The following is a 22,549-nucleotide window of genomic DNA, read 5'->3' as shown; positions in this document are numbered from 1 at the left end:
GAGGTACGGTGAGGAGATTAGCGGCGGAGGAGCGGAGGGTGCGGGCTGGGCTGGAGAAGGAGAGAAGGGAGGTGAGGTAGGAGGGGGCGAGGTGATGGACAGCCTTGAAGCCCAGGGTGAGGAGTTTCTGCCTGATGCGCAGATTGATTGGTAGCCACTGGAGATTTTTGAGGAACGCTTGTGGCAGGTGTTGTGCTTTTAATAAAGCTTTGAAGGTGGGGAGAGAGATCCTCTGTCAAATATGAAGAGGGAAGGTGCCCCAGGCCAGAGGCAGGATGAGGGCAAGAGGTCGGCAGCGAGATAACCCAGACCTAGGTATGATCGCTTTGTCACTCTCCTGCCCTCAGGTAGGGCTGCCCCTCTGCTGACCTAGACAGGCTTTCCAGCATGGATCAGCCCCTGATTTTCAGGATGCCCAGGGAAATGCTTCTTATAGCCAGAGGGATTGAGTGTGAAGTGACCAGCTGTCTGTACTTAAGGGACTCTGGGAGCTGATCCCAATTTTTGACCACCTTCTTGTGCCCCAAATTGGGGTTGACAGGAGCTAGGAGGGTCTTGTTTTGGGCTGGGGGAGCAGCAGCGACTGTGGTGAGGAGTTCTGACCCCTTGGCCCCCACAAATGGAGTTGGGGTAGTGGGAGAGAAGCAGTGGCTAGAACGGCCCTCCCCACCCATGTCCCTCACTTGCCCCTGCCCCCCTGCCCTGTGACCACAACAGTCAGGGACTTTCCTTCTGCCGCCTTCCACTCTGGGTGGGCCAATCTGGGATGGAGTTTGGAGGGAGGAGAAAGAGGAAAGGAAGGGCAGAGAAAGCAGGCAATGGGTGTGAGGGAGTGGAAGGGAAGAGCACCGTATGGACAGCACTTGGGGGAGTGCAATGTAACAATCGGTAAACACATTCCCTGACCACAAGGAGCATGCAGTCTAGAGAGTCCTTACCTCTCACTGCTAATGATGGCATTTATTAAGTGCTTACTATGTGCAAAGCACTGTTCTAAGCGCTGGGGAGGTTACAAGGTGATCAGGTTGTCCCACGGGGGGCTCACACTCTTAATCCTCATTTTACAGAGGAGGGAACTGAAGCCCAGAGAAGTGAAGTGACTTGCCCAAAGCCACACAGCTGACAATTGGTGGAGCCGGGATTTGAACCCATGACCACTGACTCCAAAGCCCGGGCTCTTTCCACTGAGCCATGCTGCTTCTCAATGCTACACATTCTTCTGCTGCCGCTACCACCACCGGCAAGCAGCCTGTGGCTGAGCCCTATTAATGGCAACCATGGTGCTTACGGTGGCAATAATATTTGGAGTCCAGGACAACAGGCACCTTGGCCCCGCTGTTTGTCCCCAATAGATGCAGTTGCTCATTCCTGCTTTAGGCTCCCATGATGCTGACACATGGCTCAAGTGTCTGGGGGACGTGGGTTTTTGGGTGTCACTCCCGCCCCTTCCTACCTCTGCCAGCCTTTGTCCCATCTTGCCTCTTCAGCCCACGACCTCTCCTCCTTGAGCAACTTAACTGCACCTGAGCACTTTCCAGAGGGGATTTCAAACCGAAGAAGCCATGTCAAGAGGAAAGGACTGAGGTGGGAAAGGTTGTTGTGGCTTAGTAGAAAGAGCACAGGCTTGGGAGTCAGAAGATGTGGGTTTTAATCCCAGCTCTGCCACCTTACTGCTGTGTGGACTTGGGCAAGCCACTTAACTTCTCCATGCCTCAGTCACCTCATCTGGACGATGGGGATGAAAACTGTGAGCCCCACAGGGGACAACCTGATTACCTTGTATTTACTCCAGCGCTTAGAACAGTGCTTGGCACATAGTAAGCGCTTAACAAATACCATAATTATTATTATTATTATTGTCAAGGAGCCAGATGTGCCCCTTCAGAAGGGCAAGCCTCCCTGATACCAACTTCATAATTTGCAGCAAGGGTACAGGAGCCTCAAACAGGTGATAATAGCACTCATGTGCTCTAGACTGTAAGGTCATTGTGGGCAGGGGAATGTGTCTGTTTACTGCTATATTGTACCCCAAGTGCTCAGTACAGAGCTCTGCACACAGTAAGTGTGGAATAGATACAATTGACTGACGACTCATGTACATTCCTTACCCTCCCATGCTTTCTCCTTCCTGTCATTTATTTGTCTGTCCACCTCCTTGAAGGCAGAGATCATGTCTACTGAATCTTTAGTCCTCCCCAAGTGTTTAGCACAGTGGCCCACACACAATAATAATAATAATAGCGTTTATTAAGCACTTACTATGTACAAAGCACTGTTCTAAGCACTGGGGAGGTTACAAGGTGATCAGGTTGTTCCACGGGGGGCTCACAGTTTTAATCCCCATTTTACAGATGAGGTAACTGAGGCACAGAGAATCAATCAATCAATCATATTTATTGAGCACTTACTGTGTGCAGAGCACTGTACTAAGCACTTGGGAAATACAAGTTGGTAACTGAGGCACAGAGAAGTGAAGTGACTTGCCCAAAGTCACACAGCTGGCAATTGGCGGAGCAGGAAATTGAACCCATGACCTCTGACTCCAAAGCCCGGGATCTTTCCATTGAGCCACACTCCGTCAATAGATACCATTGGTGCTTAATACAGTGCTCTGCACACAGTAAGCACTCAATATATATGATTGAATGAATTAATTAATGATTGCAGCAGTTACTATTGGAGGTGGGTCTGTTTGCCCGGGTATTTGAGCACAGGAAGGAAAGGAGAACAGGGGAGAAAACCCCTGAATTAGAGGCTTCAGATTGGGAGAGAGGAAGGAGAGAGAGAGAGGAAGGCAAGGGAAGGAGAGCCTGAGCAGCTTTAGCTGGAGGGTAAAAGGGAGAGAGGGAAGATCTAAGAAGGGAGAGCCAGTAGGAAAAAAATAAATAGAATCCAAAGGAGAAGACGGGGGCGGAGATGCAGTAGAGTGGAAGAGAAGGGCAAGGTCCAAAGTTCTTTATCAGTTTAGGGTTTCAGCTGAGTGACCAAGTTGTTTTTTTATTTTGTGATGTGCCATGGTTGATACATGTGAATCTTGCAACTTTCCAGTGTAGAAGGCCCTTCACCTTTGTCCTTGTCCCCTACCCGCCACCGATGTCACCCAGGTGAGCAGTATGTGGTGAAGGGCCCTGATTTTGTTCCATTCTCTCCCTTTTCCTCCAGAGGGAGAGTGGCCTGGTAGGAGAAATGAGGTAAAGCCTTTGCGCCTGTTTGCAAGACTGAGAAGAGTGCAGTGAGTGGACACAGGGAGGTTCCAAGCCCCTGGCCGACTTGAGCAGGGAGATCACGTTCTAAGTGACATTGTTGTAGTATCGATTCAGTACTCTAAGAGCGGGTGCAACTCTGGGCTTATTGCAGGGTTTAATGTTGCTCTGGGGAGGTCTGTGTGAACACCCAAACCTGGTTTCTGGGGGGGACCTGGCCCCACTCCCTCTCTCTGGAGTCACAATGCTCCTTCCCCCAAGTCCAAGGCCGCTCACCATAGCGTAGGCCCCATGTCTGTACACAAAGTGAGCCCACTGTTGGGTAGGGACTGTCTCTATATGTTGCCAATTTTGTACTTCCCAAGCGCTTAGTACAGTGCTCTGCACACAGTAAGCGCTCAATAAATACGATTGATGATGATTGATGATGATGATGTCTGATTCGGGCCGGAGAGGGGCTCTGGACATTTACAAATTTTTCACCTCTTCCGCTCCCTCTGACAGTGTACCCTGAGGGTAGTCGCCTCACTCTCTTCTAGTGCCCCGAGGGGAGGTGAGTCATGAACTTGCAGGTGGTCCCACCCTCCCACTCAGTCACCTGGAAGATCTCAAAGGAGGATTTGTGCTTCATCATATTTTATTTGGGGGGAGTGGAGGTTTTACCAAGAATATGAGTCATTGATTCAAACCAGTTTGGTCTGGTCTGATACCCACTGACCCTTAACCCCAGGCCAGGCTTCCCTTCTGGGCCTCTGGTGCCATCTCTGTTGCTCTAATGTTCCCTTCTGGGCAAAGTGAATCTGAGCGCAGAGGCTAGTGAACACAGGGCGGTTTCAGGCCCTAGGCCATCCTGAGATGGGGGATTACTTTCCATGTGACGTCATTACAGTATCGATACGGTACTCTGGTGGGTGAGTTCAAAAGCTGGGCATGCTGTGGGTTGTAATGTTGCCCTGATGAGGTCTGTGTGAACGCCTAAACCAGGTGCTCTGAAAGGCACTGCGCGTCATCACTTGCCTGCTATGTAACCTTGGGCAAGACACTTCTATGTGCCTCAGTCACCTTATCTGTAAAATGGGGATTAACATTGTGAGTCCCATGTGGGACAAGGACTGGGTCCAACCTGGTTATTTCATTTCTACGTTTCATTTCATATGTGTTGCCAATTTGTACTTCCCAAGTGCTTAGTACAGTGCTCTGCACACAGTAAGTGCTCAGTAAATACGAATGAATGAATTTCTACCCCCGCACTTAGAACAATGCTGGACATCCAGTAAGCATCTAACAGATATCATTTTTTATAAAAGGAAAAAAATGAAAAATTCATCAGGAAGGGCCTCCAGGAGAGGTGTGGTTTGTGAAGGACTGCTAACATGGGGATCCCTGTGATCTGGCAGATTTGTAGAAGAAGACAGTTTTTGGCAGGAATAAGAGCCTTATCGGGGGAAGGGAGGCGGAGAGGCATGAATGAGGCACAGTGAGATAGTGCGTTTCAGAGAAACAGAGAATGTGTGTGAGCTGGGGTGTAGTGGAGTGTCACGTAGTACAGCACTAAGTGCTTAGTACAGCATTCTGCAAACAGTATGTGCTCAGTAAATACCATTGATTGACTGACAAGATAAGAATGGATAAGGAGGAGAGAGAGGAAGAGAGAGCTGATTTAGTACTCTGAAGCCTGCGGTCAGGAGTTTCTGCTTGATGTTGAGAGGAAACCACCCAAGATTTTTGAGGCAGGAGCAGACTTACTCGGAACTATTTCTTAAAAAATGATCCAGACAGCAGCGTGAGAGGGGAGGCACTAGAGGCAGGGAGGTCTTTGAAAAGGCTGATCCAGTGGTCATAAAGAGTAGAGTAAAGAGTAATCTCCTTTATTTTCCAGAGTTACATATTTACATAGCCACAGGAAGTCTCACCAACTGTACACTGCTTGAGGAGATTGCTCAAGGCAATTTGGTTACTTTATTGGTTTGACACTCAACGATGCCAATGGTGCCCGTGTTCTGAGGGCGAGTCCCGAAGTGGAAGACCCCAACATGTTAGGTATTCAGCAAAAGGGGCTGGTGCTCTTCTTCTAGATCTTCGCTGGGAGGAATTTCGTAAATGACAAAGAGGGAGGAGTACAAGCAGCCAGTGAAGGACACGAGACTAGCAAAGTACATCACCCCATTGGCACTGCCCACCACTGAGGTCAAGGGGCCCATAATGATGGAAACCAGAATCTGAGCTAAGAAGTACTGACAGCTCAGGAGGGAGATATCCACCCCCATTCCTCGCTTCGTACCGTCCACATTCGACCCTGAAAACTGATTTTAGAGGGAGAAAAACGTGAGAGACACTGTAACTGAGTTAACAACGCCGAGCTTAGGGCACGAACTTTTAATAAAGCGCAGAATTGTTCAAAGTTGTGCCAAACACAGATGTTTCCATTCCGGGACCGTGGAGAGCAAATTTTCCACTGTTCCCTTTTAGCAGGAAATCAGAGAGATAAACAAAGATAAACAATGTCTGTTTTTTTTTTTTTTCCTGAAAGATGATGGTCCTCCCCAAAATCCGTGACTACCACCAAATGAGGAGTGGCATTCTAAGAAGCATTTTTTTAAAATTGATTGGTTTGCACAAGCCCCTTCTCACCCCTTCCCCACTAGGGACCACTGACTCCATATCAAGAAATGAGAAGATCTGGGGAGTTACGGGGCCTGTTCTTTATTTTAAGGGACAGGAATGAAAATCTGGGCATCTGAAAGAAAACTTTGTGATGTGCCATCTTTCTCAATCTTATCTATTCCCAAGAATTTCTACAGCACAAAGCATTCTAGGTACTTTTTAAAGACAAAACTCTTCAATCAATCATCTTCTTTTCTTTGGGGCTATTGAAAGGTGTTATCATCCCAGTAACTCTAAGCATCAGATTACTCTATCCCTCCTATTTTACACTATTCATTTTGTGTAAGTCACCTCCTGACTTTTACTCATTTGGGGGCTAATATTATAGCCTTTAATGGTCCTGACTGGAAATCCTGTCTGAATCACACTGAGGGGAAACACAACGGAAGATTCCGCAATTAGAAAACCAGGAACAATTTAGGCCTCGATACTTAGATGTGTTAATGGAAAGAGCCCAGGCTTGAGTGTCAGACGATCTTGATTCTAACCCTAGCTCAGCTACTCGTCTGCTGTGTGGCCTCCGGCAAGTCACTTAAACTTCTCTGTGCTTCAGTTTCCTCATTTTTAAAAAGAAGCTTCAATATCTGGCTCTGAAGTGTGTGTGAGATAGGGTCGGTACCAGATGATCTTATTCCAGCACTGAATACAGTGTTTGGCACAGAATAAATGTTTAACAGATAGTGTAATAATAATAATAATAATAACTACAACAGCAACACTGTGGTCCACAGCAGAAGGCGTCGACCATGAGCTGCAGAGCCAGAAATACACTGGTGTAGGAATACGGGCTGCAGTCTGCAGCACTGGCTAGGGCAGCAAGAGGCAGGGATACATCCTCGCTGCTGAGGCAGTGACATGTCAGCTCTGTTCTCAGGTCCGATTGCATGGGCATCAAACGGGAGGGAGGCAGGCAGTTTGCCTTCCACTCATTATCATTATGAGACCAAGTCAACCCATCAATGGTACTTAATAATAATAGTAATAATGATGGTATTTGTTAAGCGCTTACTATGTGCCAAGCACTGTTCTATGCACTGGGGGTAGATACAGGTTGTCATGTTGTCCCACGTGGGGCTCACAGTCTGAGAAGCAGCTTGGCTCAGTGGAAAGAGCACGGGCTTGGGAGTCAGAGGTCATGGGTTCAAATCCCAGCTCCGCCACTTGTCAGCTGTGACTTTGGGTGAGTCACTTCACTTCTCTGTGCCTCAGTTACCTCATCTGTAAAATGGGGATTAAGACTGTGAGCCCCATGTGGAACAACCTGATCATCTTGTATCCTCCCCAGCGCTTAGAACATAGTAAGCACTTAACAAATGCCATTATTCTTATTTTTATTATTAATCCCAATTTTACAAATGAGGTAACTGAGGCACCAAGAAGTTAAGTGACTTGCCCAAAGTTACGCAGCTAAGTGGCAGAGCCAGGATTGGAACCCATGACTTCTGACTCCCAAGCCTGTGCTCTTTCCACTAAGCCATGCTGCTTATTTGCTCACTGTGTGCAGAGCACTGTACTGAGTACTTGGAAGAGTACAATACGATTGAGTTGGTAGGCGCGATCTTTGCCCACAACAAGTTTACAGTCTAAAGGGGGAGACAGGTTGGTCACACACTGAGAAGCACCTTGACCTAGTGGATAGAGCATAGGCCTATCAGGGTTCTAATCCCGGGTCTGCCACTTGTCTGCTGAATGACCTTGGGCAAGTCACTTAACTACCCTGTGCTTCAGTTACCTCATTTGTAAAATGGGCATTAAAACTGCGAGCTCCATGTGGGACAGGGACTCTGTCCAACCTGAAAATTTTAGAGCTTAGTACAGTGCCTGGCTCATAGTAAGTGCTTAAAAGAATACCATTAAAAAATATCCTGCAGGTGGCAGAAGGACAGTGCTGAGGCTTTTTCTATAAGATATTCATATCCAGAAATACTCCTGTACTAAAATGGAAGTAATCCCCTAGGAACTTTCCACTGGAAGCAGCAATTAATCAATCAATCAAACATATGTATCGAGTGCTTACTCTGTGAAGAGCACCATACTCAGTACTTGGGAGAGCACACTACAACAGAATAGACAGACATGTTCCCTGCCCACAACGAGCTTACGTCTAGAGGGGCCTGGCCTACTGCAAAGAGCCCAGGCCTGAGAGTCAGGGAACCTGGGTTCTAATCCTGACCCCACCACTTGTCTGCTGAGTGACCTCGAGCAAGTCAGTTAACCTCTTTGTGTCTGCTGAGTGACCTCGAGCAAGTCAGTTAACCTCTTTGTGTCTTCGTTCCTTCACCTGCAAAATGGGAATTTAACAACTGTTCTCCCTCTTACTTGGACTGTGAGCCCCATGTGGGACAGTGCTCAGCGCTTAGAACAGTGCTTTGCACGTAGTAAGCGCTTAATAAATGCCATCATTATTATTACCTTATACCTACCCAAGCGCTTAGTTCAGAGCTTGGCACATAATTAGTGCTTAATAAATACCCCAATTGGTCCAGGTCACTCCCATCTATCTGAACATCACCTTGGCTGGTTAAGAAGCAGCCCCCTTCTCTACAAAGAAATGGGCCTGCGGATGGACTCACTTGTTAATTAGTGAGTTACTTAGGACCTCAGAGTGCTCATGGAAATACAACTACAACTGATAATGAAAAATGTTGGGGCTTTTCCAGCCATGGCTGATGGAGAGCCCCTATCCTTTCAGCCATATCCTGGGGATCACTTCCTCCCTCACTGCCCTGTTCTGTCTCGTCAGAGTCAGAAGTTGGTCTTACTAAGACAGGTAATACTTGGATGTGGCCAACATAGGATTGAACACTATCGAAGTAATCAAGCCAACAGAGCAGAACAATTAGGTGGCTTTTACTTACACATGTTTTTAGCTATAAATCAGCCTCAAAGGCAATGAAAGCTCAGAGGGTGTTTCTGTGGTCCTTCTGCTGAGCTTGGCTTCATAGCAGAAGTTGGGGATGGGGCATACTTTTCACATCCTCTCCGCTCTTTCACTAACTCCACTGCCCCAAGTGCCCTGGAAGGTGGGTCTCCCCTCCAACCATGGACCCTGCTTCCTCTCCCTCTAGTGAGGCCCAGCCAAAGCCATCCTTGCCTGGAAAGGACTTCCACAGCTGAACACGGCAGTTCAGGAACAAATATGTGAATCAACATGTCCTAGAGGATAGAGCACGGGCTTGGGAGTCAGAAGGACCTGCAGTCTAATACCCTCCACCACTTGTCTGCTGTGTCACTTCACTTCTCTGGGCCTCAGTGGTATTAAGAACTCAATGGGGATTAAGAACTCCATGAAGAACAGGGCCTATGTCCAGCCAGATTAGCTTGTATCTACCCTAGAGCTTGGAACAGTGCTTGCCACATAGTAAGTGCCTAACAAATACCATCATTATTATTATTAAATACTATAATTAAAGAAAGTGATGTGGCAGGGGGAGAGAGGGGGAAGAGGGTAACTGCTTAGGACACTCAACAAGCAAAAACACTGGGGCCAGAGCAATTGCCAAATTGATTCAGTAGTGGCCCCGCCCTCCTCCAGTTCCCTGGACCATGTCAGACAGCTCGTATATATGTTTGTACATATTTGTTACTCTATTTATTTATTTTTTACTTGTACATATCTATTTTATTTTATTTTGTTAGTATGTTTGGTTTTGTTCTCTGTCTCCCCCTTTTAGACTGTGAGCCCACTGTTGGGTAGGGACTGTCTCTATATGTTGCCAACTTGTACTTCCCAAGCGCTTAGTACAGTGCTCTGCACACAGTAAGCGCTCAATAAATACAATTGATGATGATGATGATGATCTGAAGCCCTGGTCTGAGTGGGCATGGCCCTCGGCCGATGCCCCCGCTGACTGCTCCAGCCTAGGCTGGGGTATCTAATGCTGCTGCCCCCCGCCCCCCAACCCTATCCGGAGCCAGCAGCACTGCGGCCCTGAGGAATGCATTATTTCAGGTCCCAAATTCCCAAGGCGATGATCCAAAGGGATCCAGCTGACTCTAATGGCTGCAGGATGGAACTGACCCAGAGACACCAAGCTGTTTCTAGCAGGTGTTTTCTGCTGGGTCCCTGCCCACAGGAGAGGGAAAGGCAATACACCAGGGATAATGGGGATGCTCTTCTCTCTAACCTTTCATAAGCACATGAATCCTAAAATATTTGTAAACTCCTCGTGGGTAGGGAACATGTCTACCAGCCCTATTATAATGTACTCCTCTAGGCACTTCGTGCAGTGCTCTGCACTCACAAAGCACTTGATAAATGCAATTGATTGATTGTTTGAGATTAGGGGTCTAATAGATACATATCTAGGGAAAGGAAGAAAAGGAAGAGGAGAGAGGCTCAGTTAGGGTAATCTATGGGTTCTAATCCTGGCTCTGCAACTTGTCTGCTGTGTGACCTTGGGCAAGTCACTTAACTGCTCTGTGCCTCAGGTACCTCATCTGTAAAATGGGGATTAAGACTGCGAGCCCCATGTGGGACATGGACTGTGTCCAACCTGATGAGCTTGTATCCTCCCCAGTGCTTGGTACAGTCCATGGCACTTAGTAAGTGCGTAACAAAAGCCATTAAAAAATAAAAACCTAGTCTGACGCCAAGTAGAGGAGAGCCTGGGTGAGGTAAAAACTGCTCCACATTGAGATTTTTGAGGAAAGGAGATAGGAGAGACACTTACCTTCTTGCTCTGGTAGTAGTCACACAGAAGAGAATAGGGGAGGGTGCAGAGAGTAGAAAATAATATCCCATAGGTTATGCAAAGGGATAAAACCACGTAGATATTCCTGGAGAGGGTGGCGAGGCCTGTTCCCAGCCCAAAGGCAAGGTAGGCGATGAAATAGAGGGTGCGGACGCTGAGGTATTCTTCCAGTTTTTCTAGCATGGCTATAAAACAGAGAATAAATTGCCAGAAAAGTCACTCTGATTAGATGGCTATCTCTCCCCTGTTAATAGTTTACCCTCTGAGCTGTCACAGTTTAAAAAATTAATTGGAGTAGTAATTAAGCACCTACTGAATGCAATATGCAGTACTAAGCACTCTGGAAACTATAATCAATCGATCATATTTATTGAGCACTTACTGTGTGCACAGCACTGTTCTAAGTGCTAAGGAGAGTACTATATAATAGAGTTGGTAGACATGTTCCTTGCCTACAAGGAACTTATTCATTCATTCATTCAATTGTATTTATTGAGCACTTACTGTGTGCAGAGCACTGTACTAAGTGCCTGGGAAGTACAAATTGGCAACATATAGAGACGGTACCTATCCAACAATGGGCTCACAGTCTAAAAGGGGGAGTCAGACAGCAAAACAAAACATGTAGACAGGTGTCAAAGTCGTCAGAACAAATAGAATTAAAGCTATATGCACAGCTTATGTTCTAGGAGGGGACACAAGCATTAAAATAAGTTACGGACATGGACCTAAATGCTGGGGGGTGAATAAAGGGTACAAATCCAAGTGTAAGGGTGATGCAGAAAGGAGAGGGAGTAGGGGAAATGAGGGTTTAATCAGGGAAGGCCTCTTGGAGGAGATGAGTTTTTTAGTAAGATTTTAAGGGTGGGGAGAGTGACAGACAAGTTCCCTGCCCTTGAGGGGTTAACGGTCAAAGTTATTTGGGGGTTAGCAGAGTTTGGCTATTAATTTTCCCAATGCAAGGAAGCCAGGCCAAAGTCCAACTGACATTTGAACTTGGGGCTCAGGCAATGATCAGCCTAGAGAAGGAGCTTTTTGGATTACAGAGACAGAGTATGAATTTCCATCGTTCTTACCAACCACTGTTTTATCTCTGGAGGGGTTGTGGTCTGTAGCGGTACGGCCCAGTGATCTGAACGCTGAAGAAATTTTTCTGAAACTGAAACTTTTCATCCAGACATTCCCACTGACTTCCTAGAAGTCCTTGGGGCTTCCTGGAACTTTCTCTCCACCTGAAAATGGGAGAGAAAGCCCCACCCTATAGCCCAGAGAGGTGCTGCCTCATTTGCATCTGCAAAGGCCCTGAAAACACCCATGGTTGATGAAACACCTACTGGAATTACCCTCATCCAGTAGAAGAGAGCTCAGATGAGTGCATGGCACTTAATAGGCGTTTATTACTACTACTACTACCACCACTGCCACTACTACTGCAAGACCTACTAGTGCAGCATGAGTCTGAGAGTCAGAAGGATCTGGGTTATAATCCTGGCTCTGCCACTTGTCTGCTGTGTGACTGTGGGCAAGTCACTTTACTCCTCTGTGCCTCAGTTACCTCATCTGCAAAATGGGGATTAAGACTGTGAGCCCCATGTGGGACAGGAACTATGCAACCTGACTAGCTTGTATCTATCCCAGTGCTTAGTACAGTGCCTGCCACACACTTGACAAATACCAAAATTATCCTAATCCCGGCTCCGCCACTTGTCTGCTGTGTGACCTTGGGCAAGTCATTTTACTTCTCTGGGCCTCAGTTACCTCATCTGTAAAAAATGGGGATTAAGAGAGTGATTAATCAACTTGATTAATTTGTATCTATCCCAGTGCTTAGAACAGTGCTTGGCACATAGTAAGCGCTTAATAAGTACCATAATAATAATTATTATTACTACTAGTAGAGTGAGTTTGTTATTAGCAATATCTTGATTATTTCTTTGGAAAACACTGATCATGAAGAATTTCTGAAAAAATGGGCCATCCCATATCCAAGCTTGTGCGAGATACCTAATACGATTTTTTTACTCTCTACACAAGGTTGCATTCTATATGATTACCCTTTTCTTAATGCACATATATATAGCTCTGGGAAAGTGACCATTCCCCTGACATTTTTGGAAGGGTGCCAACTGCTCAAGGGGTTATTTAAGAGGACATGCACTTCTGTGATTACAGAGATTCTAGCTCTGAATTCTTTATAGTATGACACAAACAGATCTCAGGGAAGCAGTGTGGCTCAGTGGAAAGGGCATGATCTTGGGAGTCAGAGGTCATGGGTTCTAATCCCAGCTCTGCCACTTGTCTGCTGTGTGACCTTGGGCAAGTCACTTAACTGCTCTGAGCCTCAGTTACCTCATCTGTAAAATGGGGATTAAGACTGTCGTGGGACAACCTGATCACCTTGTATCCCCCCAGCACTCAGAACAGTGCTTCACACATAATAAGCGCTTAACAAATGCCATCACTATTTTATTATTTTATTAAAAAGTGGGCCATCTCCAAAACTAAGATTGTGATTCAAAGGAGAGATTGATCGGTAAAGGATTTATATCAGTTTGCTCACTGCATTATTTAAGAGCTCCTTCTTCCTATTTAAATTATTGTGTGTCTGCATCCCACATTAGATTTGTAAGGACTCTTGGGGCAGGGCTCATGTTTTCTATCACTGTTGTACTCTCCCAAACTCTACAATCATCTCAACAGAGCTGGGAGGGACACGTGAGGAGAATGAATGACAGCAGGAGACCCAAACAACTGTTCTCTGGAAAGCTGAAACTAGGACACCAGAAGAAAACAGGACAGAGGGAATATTTTAAGGACAAAGCCTGAGACAGTGCAGCATCCCAGCAGAAAAGTGGGTATTAAGAATAATAATAATAATAATAATAATAAGGACACGGTGAAACATAGCCTGAGACAGTGCAGCATCCCAGCAGAAAAGTGGGTATTAATAATAATAATAATAGCATTTATTAAGTGCTTACTATGTGCAAAGCACTGCTTTAAGCACTGGGGAGGTTACAAGGTGATCAGGTGGTCCCACGGGGGGCTCACAGTCTTAATCCCCATTTTACAGATGAGGTAACTGAGGCGCAGATAAGTTAAGTGACTTGCCCAAAATCACACAGCTGACAAGTGGGGGAGCTGGGATTTGAACCCATGACCTCTGACTCCAAAGCCCGGGCTTCTTCCACTGAGCCACGCTGAAGAGAGACCAGCATGCTGTCCAGAAAGAAGTGAATCTTTCGCAAAGGCTTGGTAAGAAAGAAGAGACAAGGAGGCAAAAGTGAAAACAGCACCGGGCACTGAAAGCATCAAACAGGACAACATAATGGTCTCTTTTTGTGCACAGAGGGGGCCAGACTGTAGGGTGAATTTCACCATAAGTGGAATCTTCTTTGAATGCAAAGGACACCTACAAAGAATACAGTGCTCGGCACACAATAGACACTCAGAAATCCATTGTTGGATCCAAGGAGTACACTCAGGTCTGAGATCATGAGGGTTTTCACTATGTGTTCTCGTGAGTACACTTCTAGGGATTTGGGGAAAGTTCTTCCAACAGCGTGAGCTTGCCTGGACTTGGTGTGTCGCATTATTGAAGAAACTGCTCACGTGCCTGCAGGCGGTGTGGAACACCAAGTACAGCCAATTTGAGTTTTCCATAGGGTGGATTTTGCAAGTTCCAGGAGAACTTAATATGCCTTGGGAATTTCACCACCCACTCGGCAGTTTCGTACCTGAATAGAAGGCAGCACTAAATGCATAGATGCACATGCCCCAGCATCCCATGGTGACGCCAGCATTGTAATTTTGATATTCTTCAGAATTGTGGGGAGCTTTAGGATTCCCCTGGAATACCACCTCTCCCATGAAGTCTGTGTAGAAGAGTAGCACGCCTTCAAATGAGAGCCACCCTAAAAAGAGAAATCACAGGATCAGCAGCAATCTCAAATCAACAGTCGATTACTGCTTAAAATAAAATAGAAACTTTGAAAATGCAAGGTAACCTAAAATTGGCCATAGTGTTGATCAGACAGTTCCTGGTTCAGAGTTCAGTGCTTTGGCTTCAGTCATATGTATTGAACATTTACTGCACGCAGATCACTGTGCTAAACATTGAGTGAGTACACTATAACAGAGTTGGCGGACATGTTCACAGCCAACAATGAGCTCACAGTGTAGAGGGGGAGACAGCTATTAAAATAAATAAATAAATTATGGATATGTACACAAGTGCTTGTGGTTTATGACAGATGCTTATGGTGGTCACTCAGGAGCAGGGGAAAGAGGAACCCAGGAAATAGACTCCTAAGTGCTCCTCGCTGAGAGAAGTTCAGTTGAGCAGCCATTAATGGTATTAATTCATTTAATTAATTAAATTTATCTATGTTGCTGCCAACCTCTCACCCACAACCTGACCCTGGTCTGGAATGCCCTCCCTCCTCATTTCAGACTGGTAAGTGCTCTCTCCCACTTCAATGCCTTATTGAAGGCACATCTCCCCCAAGAAGTCTTCCCTGACTAAACCCTCTCCTCTTCTCCCACACCCTTCTGAGTTGCCCTGAATTGCTCCCTTCATTCATCCTCCCTCCCAGCTCAACAGCACATGTGTGTATATATCTGCAATTTATATTTTTATTTACATTAATGTCTTTCTCCCCCTCTAGACTGTGAGGTCGTTATGGGCAGGGAATGTGTCTGTTGTTGCACGGACTCTTCCAAGCTCTTAATACAGTGTACAGTGCTTTGCACACAGTAAGCCCTCTAAATTGTAAACCCATTGTGGGCAGGGATTGTCTCTATTGCTGTATTGTACTTTCCATGCACTTAGTAAAGTGCTCTGCACACAGTAAGTGCTCAATAAATACGACTGAGTAATAATAATAATTATGATATTCGTTAAGCACTTACTATGTGCCAAGCACTGTTGTAAGCACTGGGGTAGATACAAGGTAATCAGGTTGTCCCACGTGGGGCTCACAGTCTTAATCCCCATTTTACAGATGAGGTAACTGAGGCACAGAGAAGTTAAGTGACTTGCCCAAGGTCACACAACAGACAAGTGACAGAGCCAGGATTAGAACCCACGTCCTTTGGCTCCCAAGCCCATGCTCTTTCCACTAAGCCACACTGCTTCCCTAAGTAAGCTCTCAATAAATACGATTGACTGAATGAATAATAGTAATAATAATTATTATTATGGTATTTCTTAAGCACTTACTATGCACCAAACACTGTTCTAAGTGCTGGGGTAGATACAGGGTAATCGGGTTGTCCCACGTGGAGCTCACATTTTTAATCCTCATTTTACAGATGAGGTGACTGAGGCACAGAGAAGTTAAGTGAATTGCCCAAAGTCACACAGCTGACAGTTGGCAGAGCTGGGATTAGAACCCACATCCTCTGACTCCCAAGCCTTTGCTCTTTCCAATAAGCCATTCTTGGCCATTTTAGGAGAGAAGTCTGAACCACGATCCTTGGAGGGCGGGATGCAGGAAAGGCTCAGAACAGTGACCCTGTAAGGACACAGGGCATAAGGAGGGAATACAGGCATGATAATGATATTTGGGTTAAGTGTTTGTTAGGCATATTAAGCATTGGGCCTCACATGGGGTTCATAGTCTAAGTAAGAGGGAGAATAGGCATTTAATCCCCATTTTATGGATGCCCTTTCCTCTCCATCCAAACCGCTACCCTGTTCGTTCAAGCTCTCATCCTATCCCATCTGGACTACTGCATCAGCCTTCTCTCTGATCTCCCATCCTCGTGTCTCTCCCCACTTCAATCCATACTTCACGCCGCTGCCCAGATTGTCTTTGTCCAGAAATGCTCTGGGCATGTTACTCCCCTCCTCAAATATCTCCAGTGGCTACCAATCAATCTGCGCATCAGGCAGAAACTCCTCATCCTCAGCTTCAAGGCTGTCCATCACCTCGCCCCCTCCTACCTCACCTCCCTTCTCTCCTTCCTCCTTCCCCAGCCCAGCCCGCACCCTCCGCTCCTCTGCCGCTAATCTCCTCACCGTGCCTCGTTCTCGCCTGTCCTGCCATCGACCCCCAGCCCACGTCCTCCCCCGGGCCTGGAATGCCCTCCCTCTGCCCATCCGCCAAGCTAGCTCTCTTCCTCCCTTCAAGGCCCTACTGAGAGCTCATCACCTCCAGGAGGCCTTCCCAGACTGAGCCCCTTCCTTCCTCTCTCCCTTGTCCCCCTCTTCATCCCCCCGTCTTACCTCCTTCCCTTCCCCACAGCACCTGTATATATGTATATACGTTTGTACATATTTATTACTCTTTATTTATTTATTTTACTTGTACCTATCTATTCTATTTATTTTATTTTGTTAGTATGTTTGGTTTTGTTCTCTGTCTCCCCCTTCTAGACTGTGAGCCCACTGTTGGGTAGGGACTGTCTCTATATGTTGCCAGCTTGTACTTCCCAAGCAGTACAGTGCTCTGCACACAGTAAGTGCTCAATAAATATGATTGATTGATGGATTGATTGATTGATTGAGGAAATTTGAGGCACAGAGAAGTTAAGTGACATTCCCGAGGTCAAGTCTGGGCAAGGTCAAGTGGAGTCTGAGCAGCAGACTGAGGTCCTCTGACTCCCGGGCCTGTGCTTTTCCCACTAAGCCCTGCTGCTTCATGTAATCTCAGAGCATTAGAATACCCAGAACTTTTCATGGTCCAGAGGTTAGGACTCAGCAGGAGAGAGGCTCTTGCCTCTGAGGGAATGAAATGGCACAGAATGGTTCTGGCACCGGAAGGTCTCAGAGTTCAGAGAGGATGAGAGACTGGAACCTATGATGCCCAGAGAGAAGAAGGGAGAAGTTTAGGAGAAGGTGAGGACCAGGATGCCTGGAGGAAAGTAGTCCTGGGTAGGAAAGTATTAGATCTAGGGAAAAAAAGTTTGATTAAAAGTTATTGAAATATCTGATCTTGTTGTCTGCCTGTGGGTCTCTTGTCTGGGGAAGAAGCTCTAGTTGCTGGGGAGGTGACTAGACCCAGGAAGTTGCAGGATGGAGATGGGGAGGGAGCCCTTTCTCTGCTGGCTTTCTGTAGCCAGCCCCAGGATGGCTGTGGTAGACTGGTCCTCAAATGATCCCTTGCCTTCAGGGAGACGCCTAAGCTTGAGGCAGAAGGCGATGGCAGCAATAGGGGTGCAGGGATTTGGGGCTTTTTCGGCAGGAATTCCCAGCCTAGCCTTTCCTGGGAAGGAAGAACTAGGAAGCTTTAGGTCTCAGTGGGGGCAAACAGGAGTCCTGGCCCTCCTAAAGTGACTATGGAAGTTACTTTGGCCAGGATTTAGGTCTAAGAACCCCCAGAAACCACACAAAGAAACATTCCCCTTACAAAAGCAAGGAATCTTTTTACCCCCCACTCAGAAGTTGTATAGGAGACACAAAATCTCACATAAGTAGCATGTCCATGGAAAAGCAATGTCACCAAGTGGATAGAGAATGGGCTTGGGAGTCAGAGGACCTGGGATCTAATCCCAGCTCTGCCACATGTCTGTTGTATGCCCTTGGGCAGGTCACTGAATTTCTCTGTTCCACAGTTACCTCATCTATAAAATGGGGATTAAGACTCTGAGCCCCATGTGGGACATGGTCTGTGTCCAACCCAATTAATTTGTATCTAGTTCCGTGTCTGGCACATAAAAAACACTAAATAAATACCATTAAAAATGTTTAGACTCTTTGTAATAACATTTGTTAATGTTGTCAATTTTCATACTTACCCAGTTTTTTTTCCAAGAGGACAAGATCACTTCCCTCACAGTATCCAATCCAATTATCCTTCAGTGTCTGGCCTAGTGCTTGGCACTTAGTAAGAACTTACTCAAAACCCTAATTATTATTGTTATTATTTCTATGATGATGTGGCTGTGTTTGTGCTCACCCAAGAAGTGATTGATGCAGAGATTACGCAGTGCCTTGGGCATGTTACAGATGGTTGTACAGAGACGCTTCATGGAAAGGGGCTGCTCAGAAACCTCTCCTGACCCATTCAGTTCACTCTCATATTTCACGCCATTCAGCAAAATGTTAGCAACCTGTTGAGTAAATCATAAAACACATAGAAATTAAGACAAATGTTTCCAAATTACTTCTATCACCCTAAAACCTATTGGAAAAGTAAATCAGGAGCGCAACAATAAGAGAATCTATTAAACACAGTTTGGGGGCTCAGTTGTCTGAGAAGTGGTGTGACAGCGGGTAGAGCACAGGCCTAGGAGTAAGAAGGATCTGGGTTCTAATCCTGGCTCCATCACATGTCTGCTGCATGGCCTTGGGCAAGTTGTTTCACTTCTCTGGACCTATTACCTCATATGGAAAAATGGAGATTAAGACTGTGAGCCCTATGTGGGACAGGGACTGTGTCCAACCCAGGACCATCTCTATATGTTGCCGACTTGTACTTCCCAAGCACTTAGTACAGTGCTCTGCACACAGTGAGCGCTCAATAAATACAAAATTGAATGAATTACCTTGTATCTACACCCAGTGCTTAGTACAGTGCTTGGCACATAGTAAGCACTTAACAAAGGCCACAATTATTGTTATTATTATTATTATCTCATGTCAACCAATGAATGGGGATGACACTTAATTCCATTGCCTTTGAATGAAGGACATGGGAGGTTGGAAGGTAATCTCAGGTCGATCCCTCGTCAATTAATGAACAGACTCCTTGTTTCCTCTTCCCCAGCAGGGTCAGCTGCACAGAGTACATGAGGTAAAAAACAACCACTTCAGAGCCCGGTGTGAGATAATAATAATAATGATGGCATTTGTTAAGCGCTTACTATGTGCAAAGCACTGTTCTAAGTGCTGGAGAAGCTACAAGGTGATCAGGTTGTCCCACAGGGGGCTCACAGTCAATCCCCATTTTACAGATGAGGTAACTGAGGCACAGAGAAGTGAAGTGACTTGCCCAAAGTCACACAGCTGGCAATTGGCAGAGCCGGGATTTGAACTCTTGACCACTGACTCCAAAGCCCGTACTCTTTCCACTGAGCCACGCTGCTTCTCCAGATGGGGCAGCAATGGTGGCACCAGGGGAGTGGCAGAGGGTGGACAGTGCTGGGCATGGCCTGAGTTAGAAGAATACCGCTGTGTTACTAGGAACCTGGGAGGGGCCGGTGAAGCAGGGGGTGGGTCAGGGAATCCCCCCCCAAGAATAATAATAATAATAACAATAATAATTAAGTTCAGGGGATCATTCATTCATTCAATCGTATTTATTGAGCACTTACTGTGTGCACAGTACTATACTAAGTGCTTGGGAAAATACGATACAGTGATAAAGAGAGAAAATCCCTGCCCACAGCGAGCTCACAGTCTGGGGTGTTGGGGCCAGGGTGGCAAAGACAGACATCAATACAAGTAAACAGACATCAATATAAATCAATGAAATTACAGTTCTATACCTAAGTGCTGTAGGGTTGGAGAGGTGGGGAAGAGCAAAGCGTGTGAGTCAGTGATGTGGAACAGAGTGGGATATGAGGAAAAGTGGGGGTTAGTCTGGGAAGGCCTCTTGGAGGAGATGTGCCATCAGTAAGGCTTTGAAGAGGGGGAGAGTAATTGTCTCCTGACAACTGCCTGGGTTAAGGCGGCTTCCACATAATGTCATGCTGAATGCTTTTAGGCATTTGTTTCTTGCTGTGGGTGGAGTAAGAGCTAAAACCCGCTCTATTAATAATAATAGCATTTATTAAGCACTTACTATGTGCCAAGCATTGTTCTAAGTGCTGGGGAGATTACAAGGTGATCAGGTTGTCCCATGGGGGTGCTCACAGTCTTCAGCCCCATTTTACAGATGAGGGAACTGAGGCCCAGAGAAGTTAAGTGACTTGCCCAAAGTCACACAGCTGACAATTGGCGGAGCCGGGATTTGAACCCATGACCTCTGACTCCACAGCCTGTGCTCTTTCCACTAAGCCACGCTGCTTCTCTAACACACACCCCCACCTGCTCCCCACAACCCGCCCACCCCTAAGTGAAATGGAGTCATTTCATTGTTTCTTTCATCCAGGATCTTCCCATTAAGGCAAAGTCAAATAGGGAAAAACCTTTGACTAACTTCACCTAAGTGAGAGCTACTTGGTAGCAACCAAGTCAGTGCCCTCTACCCCTACAACCAATGACCCGATACTCCTAGGAACTCCCAGTTGTGAAACCAGTTAAGTGAAAGTTGGATTTTTTTTTTTCCTGGGATTTGAAAACAATATTTTGGCACCAAACACCCCTGTCCCAAAGGGGCTTGGTTTGCTTAATGCTAGGTTTCAATTCACAGTGACTCGGCGGAAATGAGTGTTTTGGTTTGTTGGACATTCCAAACGTCTGAGAGATACTGGGCGAGAACTAATTATTTTTAACAGTAAATGTTTCAAGAATAAAGGAATTTGCCTGCTATGACTCAACTACAGACTTGTAGTGCTGTCAGTCTCTACTCTGTATTAATCCTCCTAGACTTCTCAGCTGCCTTTGACACTGCAGACCACCTTTCTCCTTATAATTTTATCCAACCTTGGCTTCACAGACACTATCCTCTCTTGGTTCTCCTCCTATCTCTCTGACTGCTGCTTCTCAGTCTCTTTTGCTGGCTCCTCCTCTGACAGTGGGGGTCTCCCAAGGCTCAATTCTAGGTTCCCTTCTATTCTCCACTCCCTTAAAGAACTCATTCACTCCCATGGCTTCAACTACCATTTCATTCATGCATTCATTCAATCGTATTTATTGAGTGCATACTGTGTGCAGAGCACTGTATTAAGTGCTTTGGAAGTACAAGTTGGCAACATATAGAGATGGTCCCTACCCAGGAACAGGCTCACAGTCTAGAAGGGGGAGACAGACAACAAAACAAAACATGTATACAGGTGTCAAAATCATCAGAACAAATAGAATTATAGCTATATGCACATCATTAACAAAATAAATAGAACAGTAAATATGTACAAGTAAAATAGAGTAATAAATCTGTACAAATACATACAAGTGCTGTGGGGAGAGGAAGGAGGTAGGGTGGGGGGGATGGGGAGGAGGAGAGGAAAAAGGGGGCTCAGTCTGGGAAGGCCTCCTGGAGGAGGTGAGCTCTCAGTAGGGCTTTGAAGGGAGGAAGAGAGCTAGCTTGGCGGATGTGCAGAGGGAGGGCATTCCAGGCCAGGGGAAGGACGTGGGCTGGATGTTGACGGCGGGACAGGCGAGAATGAGGCCCAGTGAGAAGGTTAGCAGCAGAGGAGCGGAGGGTGTGGGCTGGGCTGTAGAAGGAGAGAAGGGAGGTGAGGTAGGAGGGGGCAAGGTGATGGAGAGTCTTGAAGCCCAGAGTGAGGAGTTTATGCAGATGATTCCAAAACCTACATCTTCAACCCTGATCTCTCTCCTCTGAAGTCTCACATTTCCTCCTGCCTTCAGAACATCTCTACCTGACTTCCCAACACTGACTTTCCCACCATCCTTCCTGTCTCACACGTCCATAACGTTGGCATTATCCTCAACTCCTCTCTCTCATTCAACCCAGATATTCAATCCATTACTAAATCCTGTCAGTCCCACCTTCACAACATTGCTAAAATCCACCCTTTTCTCTCCATCCCCAAACCGCTACCATGTTCATACAATCACTCACCCTATCCCACCTGGATTACTGCATCAGCTTCCTTGCTGACCTCCCAGACTCCTGTCTCTCCCCACCCACTCCAGTCCGTACTACACTCTGTTGCCCGGATCATTTAAAAAAAAAATAAACGTTCAGGACATATTTCCTTCCCCACTCCTCAAAAAACTCCAGTCATTGCCCACCCACCTCAATAACAAACAAAAACTCCTCACCTTTGGCTTCAAAGCACTCCTAACTCACCTTGCTACTCTCCTACTACAGTCTAGCCTGCACACTTCACTCCTCTAATGCTAACCTTTTCACTGTGCCTGGATCTCATCTATCTTGACTCCAATCCCTAGCCTACATCCTGCCTCTGGCCTGGAAC

At 46.3% G+C, this 22,549-nt stretch overlaps 1 protein-coding gene across 6 annotated transcripts in view; it reads right to left on the bottom strand.

Moving 5' to 3' along the window:
• Positions 1-5,048: 5,048 nt before the first annotated feature.
• The window catches only part of SLC45A1 (solute carrier family 45 member 1), a 43,830-nt gene continuing 26,329 nt past the window's right edge, over positions 5,049-22,549 (bottom strand). For 4 of the 6 annotated variants that reach the window (XM_038747430.1, XM_038747427.1, XM_038747429.1 and 1 more), the window contains 4 exons: positions 18,463-18,616; positions 14,299-14,475; positions 10,541-10,746; positions 5,049-5,506 (listed from right to left, as the gene is read on the bottom strand). In XM_038747430.1, coding sequence (XP_038603358.1) covers positions 5,240-5,506; positions 10,541-10,746; positions 14,299-14,475; positions 18,463-18,616 — 804 coding nt within the window. In that variant the 3' untranslated portion in view covers positions 5,049-5,239. The remainder of the gene's footprint in view (positions 5,507-10,540; positions 10,747-14,298; positions 14,476-18,462; positions 18,617-22,549) is intronic. The other 2 variants (XM_038747432.1, XM_038747433.1) reach the window with 2 other exon arrangements.

The sequence above is a fragment of the Tachyglossus aculeatus genome, chromosome 5 (genome assembly GCF_015852505.1).
Source record: "Tachyglossus aculeatus isolate mTacAcu1 chromosome 5, mTacAcu1.pri, whole genome shotgun sequence".
NCBI classification, from domain to species: Eukaryota; Metazoa; Chordata; class Mammalia; order Monotremata; family Tachyglossidae; genus Tachyglossus; species Tachyglossus aculeatus.
This window is presented reverse-complemented; position numbering and strand designations above follow the sequence as displayed.